Source organism: Aphis gossypii, chromosome X (assembly GCF_020184175.1).
Source record: "Aphis gossypii isolate Hap1 chromosome X, ASM2018417v2, whole genome shotgun sequence".
In the NCBI taxonomy this organism is placed as follows: domain Eukaryota; kingdom Metazoa; phylum Arthropoda; class Insecta; order Hemiptera; family Aphididae; genus Aphis; species Aphis gossypii.
Genome location: NC_065533.1, coordinates 37,845,822 through 37,850,500, shown reverse-complemented (window position 1 = coordinate 37,850,500; position 4,679 = coordinate 37,845,822). Strand labels below are relative to the sequence as shown.

General features: G+C 26.3%; 1 protein-coding gene across 4 annotated transcripts; it reads left to right on the top strand.

Annotated features, from left to right (window-relative positions):
• The first annotated feature begins 628 nt into the window (after window positions 1–628).
• LOC114121122 (syntaxin-16-like) lies at window positions 629–3,372 on the top strand. 4 transcript variants are annotated; one of them, XM_050206079.1, is made up of 6 exons: window positions 629–816; window positions 1,999–2,249; window positions 2,311–2,437; window positions 2,527–2,695; window positions 2,777–3,063; window positions 3,151–3,372. In XM_050206079.1, the coding sequence occupies exons 2-6, from the start codon at window positions 2,017–2,019 to the stop codon at window positions 3,325–3,327; spliced, it is 993 nt and encodes a 330-aa protein (XP_050062036.1). In that variant the 5' UTR covers window positions 629–816; window positions 1,999–2,016; the 3' UTR covers window positions 3,328–3,372. The 4 variants fall into 4 exon arrangements, with proteins under 4 accessions (XP_050062036.1, XP_050062037.1, XP_050062034.1 ...); XM_050206080.1 differs by having other exon boundaries at window positions 629–828; window positions 2,028–2,249; XM_050206077.1 differs by having other exon boundaries at window positions 629–828.
• The last annotated feature ends 1,307 nt before the right edge of the window (window positions 3,373–4,679 follow it).

Genomic DNA, 4,679 nt, shown 5'->3' with positions numbered 1-4,679 from the left:
GTTGTAATTAAAATTATATTAAACGTAGAAACTTGAAACATTTCACTGTTCTCAAGTAATCACTTTATAATTTATATATATTATGAAATTTTAAATAATATATTTATTAATTGATAGTTTTTTTTTATATATTCATGTATCACCTTTTGGAGTATTGGAAAATTTAATATTTTAATTTTTAACTTCAAAGTTGGTCTTTGGTAGTAAGTTGGATACATAATAAGTACCTTTTTAAAGTATAAAATTGTAAATTTTATTGTCTGTTTGACTTATAAGTTATAATTACAGCTAGACAGTGTTGTTTGAAAAAATAATAATATTATTATAAAATATTTACGATTCTTTTATTTTTGTTATTATTAATCAATACAATCTACAGTATAACAGTAAATATAATATTTATAGCAATTTAAATGTATAACAAAATATTCTTAGAAGTAATGGACCATCTCTGTTAAGAATTGTTTTTTATCGTACAACGATTTATCGTGATTTAATTCAAATTGAATACATCCATTACAATTTACAGTGAATTCCTCAATGCCAACACTCTACCATATACAGCTGCAGGAAAATTTCTTCGGTTTTTTCCCCTTATAATATTACTATAGAAAGTTACACCTGATTCGTTGCTAAGAGATACCAACAACGTAGAAAGGTACCTATTATTTTTCATATTGTAAGTTAAATATTACAATTTTGTAATTTTCTATTATAATATATATATTTATATGAACGTTTTATAACAATAAAAACCTAGATTTTTCACCATTGCGGTAGTCAAGAATTCAGCATGGAGTCTGGTGAATAAAATTAGTTACGTCATATGTAAGATTATATTTGTTCGCAGTATTCGTTTAAACTTGGTTATCGGCAAATGTCAATAGCGACTGAATAAGCTGTAACCTCGCGGTTATTCTTGGCGTCGCGCGTCGTGTATGACATAATATTATTATTTATTTATTTAACGAATATTATATTCAATAAAGTAATAATAAAATATGAAATGCATACCTATAGGTACACGTAAACGAATAAATAAATATACAGTAGTAGTAACATTCATAATAATTTTCGGAAATGAGCTTAACAAGTTAATTGGAAGTTATATAAATACGAAAACAAAATAATTAAAGACAAACTAAGTAGAAAAATATATGGTTTTACACAGATTTCATTTTAAATGTTGGATAGTTGCGACCATGGTATAGTGGTATACAATAGTAGGGTTCAATAAAAGACATTTTGGAGCGTGTGATAGGAAAGGAACTTAAAACATTAATTCGGGTTAGCAAACAAGGGGCAGTCTACGTAGAAAAGCTAAGTTAGTCATTATACCTACTCTTCGATTTACTAAGTGGGCGAGATCGAATTTATACGTATGGTAAAATAAATATCAATTGTATTATAATATAGGGAATGTTTGTTGTCTACATCATGCCAGTATTTACATTTATAATTTAACAGTACCATAGACCTTTTGTATGTTTATGCAATAGCCTTACTGCTGGTTTCCATAATCATATTTCATCATCTTCTACGATACAAATTTATATATAGTTAAGTCCATGAGACCACGGTTCAAAAAGACATTGTTAGCTGCTGTTAATAAAATAAATCGATAGCAGTTAGGAACAAAATATAAACTTCGAATTAAGATTTTTCCTATGTCTTTTTAATTATACTACTTTATAACAATCGGATATTTCAAGTAGATATTTTAAATATATCTATATGGGTACTAATATATTATTGAAGTGATAATTGATTAAGTACATGATATTATAATATTACTACCTACTTGAGCAGCAATGCATTTTTGCTCTTATGTGTGCTTAAGCCGAGGCTAAACAAATTACTAAGATATATACGATTATCGTTTTTCTAATATACCTATCGATTATAGTTATATCGAAGTTATTTAATATTATTATATAAGTTATATATTTACACACTACTGGTTGTTTATAAATCAATTATTTTCGCTATTATGTACAGAGATATTAATTAAAAAATATGACAACTAGAAGCATGGCAGACATATATATGATGTTGAGAAATAAATCCAAGCAGAGTATTCATCCGTTTAAAGCATTTAAGCATAGCAATTACGGTACAGATAGCAAAGAATGTGTTAATGACAAAATATCGTTGATGGAAGCCGGTCGAGCTAATGAAATACGTGCTCAGGAAATATGTCCACCTCCGTGGACTGGATTATTTGAAGACGCTCGATATTCTATTACCTGGTCTTATACTATAAAAATAGTTTTATTTTATTCAAATATGGTAAAATAGATTGAATTTTAGTTTACAGAATAAATTGGAAGAATTGCGTTCATTGCAAGATGCACATTTGTTGAGATCTTCAGCAAAGCTAAATGATTCTAACTTACTAGAGAAATATATCCGAGATCTTACATTCGAAATTACTAGAGTAAATACAATAACATTAGTTTATTTTTATTTTAAACATATAAATTAGTTATTTTAGGTATTTAATATTTTTAATTTATTATGTTACAGATATTTGCTTCAACAAAAAAAACAATTAATCAAATCCTATTACATTATTCAAATGGACTATACAACAACAAAGAATCCCAATTTTCATACAATGAGTCATCTTCTCTAATGTTATCGCTACAAAATATTTTCAACGAATTTCGAAATTCACAAAAAGACTATCGCAAAAGTAATTTCAAATAACTTATACAATATATTTTATATTATTATCGTGTATATTATATACCTATACTTATGTTTAAAATTTTAGAAATCAAACGTTTAGAATGCGTATCGTTACAAACCCTATTTGAAACCGAAGACAACTCGTCTAAATGTAGTTTATTAAGTATTAACGAAAAATTTTCATCTAATGATTTTGGACAACAATTGCAGATGCTACAATCGAATCAAACACGGACATTCGCTGCTATACTTGTCGAAGAAGAAAACGCTAAAATGGCCGTACAGTTAGAAAGCAAAGCGAATCAGATGGCCAGTACTATTGTTGAACTTAACAACATATTTAAAGAAGTTACACACATGACCTATCAACAAGTTAGTTTAAAATTCATATACATCGTTTGTCTAGTTTATATTAATAGTAATACCATTGTAATGTCATATTATCTTATTTTCGTATAGGGTAGTGTTTTGGATCGGATAGACTACAATATTAAACAGGCTGAAATTGAAGTTGACCATGGTGTAGAAAATCGTATTGAATCAGAAAATTGTCATAAACGAAAAATTAAATGTATTTTGGTTTTAGTTCCCATTACTTTTGTGTTGTTAATTCTTTTTAAGCTAGCAACTTTTTAATGTGGTTGTGTTCTATTATAGCTCTCCATTTTTTTCTTAACAAAATACCATTTGATTTATCTATTTATTTAATATACATATTTTGTATTAAATTATTATGTGTATTATTACCCTTAGTTTTAACATAAAATTGTACTATAAAGACTACTCATTTTGTGGCTATATAATATTGTACAATTCCATATTTTGTTCAGAGTTATATTGAATGGATGATTATATCATACAAATGAATAGTGTACTTATAACAATTTCTTTTATAAAAGTATATTTTTTTTGGGGGGGGGGGGGGGGTTATCAAATACACCCATGTTTCTTCATCCATAACTATCCTTCTTTTTGTTTTTGTATTTCTACTGCAGTTGTTTAATTAAATGTCTAATACTTATTAGGTCATTTACAAAAGATTGAACTCTTATATCATTTATTAGCATATTTTCAATAAACCTATCCAATCCCGGTGAAATATTATATATTTTTTTTTCGTCTGATTTATTATATTATAATTTATAATATTGTTTGTAGGAATTTTGGCTTAATTTCAAAAATCTTTGAAAGTTCATTTGCGCCAGTATGGGCACACTTTTTAATTGATAATTTATATTTTTATAATGGAATTGAAAAAATCGATTAAATAAATTGTATGGGTCTTTTAATGTTCCGAAGCCATAAATATCTAACTATTGAAATATTATTAAGTACGAAAACAATAAATTTAAATTATATTATATTATCATTTTTAAGACATTAATAATAATTAAAACTATAAGATACACTTTTTAAAAATAGGTTGTGTATAGGTAACTAGGTAAGTACATATAGTATTTTATTAATAGTAAAATGAAAACTTCACTAATAGATTGAAATTTAATCGTAGTAGCTAGTAAGTATTTAGAACATTAAAAAAGTATACTATAAAATCTACTAGTATAAGCTCTCAATTATTCAATTATCTGCATTATTAAAAAAAATAAAGTATATAAGTAATATTATTAATCAAAATCCAAAGATTTAAGCATTTTTTATAGAATTATCTACATTACCGAACTCACAATATTTATAATAAATCATGTAGAAGAGTTAAAAGAAAAAAAGCGGGTAAGTGAGTACCGCTCTGCTATACATAAGGTGTTGTGTGGATCACTATTAGGTATATATTATAGGAGTGTTAAATTTGAATGCAATGATAAGTATCATTGTATACGAAAAACGATTCTGAACGAAAATGATTTTCAGCCTAGGATATAATGTTCAGTGGTTGGTGAAAAAGGTGGTTTATGTTTTAATGGCCTGAATACACCAAAATTTAAGTTCTTTATAATTATTGTAAGCTAAACTTATGAATGTCATGTATG

What these genes read in the sequence shown, in the direction of transcription:
- LOC114121122 (XM_050206079.1), top strand. Translation starts at nt 2,017, where the DNA reads ATGACAACTAGAAGCATGGCAGACATATATATGATGTTGAGAAATAAA. An exon ending in TTACATTCGAAATTACTAGA is followed by an intron (nt 2,438 to 2,526) that starts GTAAATACAATA and finishes ATTATGTTACAG; the next exon opens with ATATTTGCTTCAACAAAAAA. An exon ending in CACACATGACCTATCAACAA is followed by an intron (nt 3,064 to 3,150) that starts GTTAGTTTAAAA and finishes ATTTTCGTATAG; the next exon opens with GGTAGTGTTTTGGATCGGAT.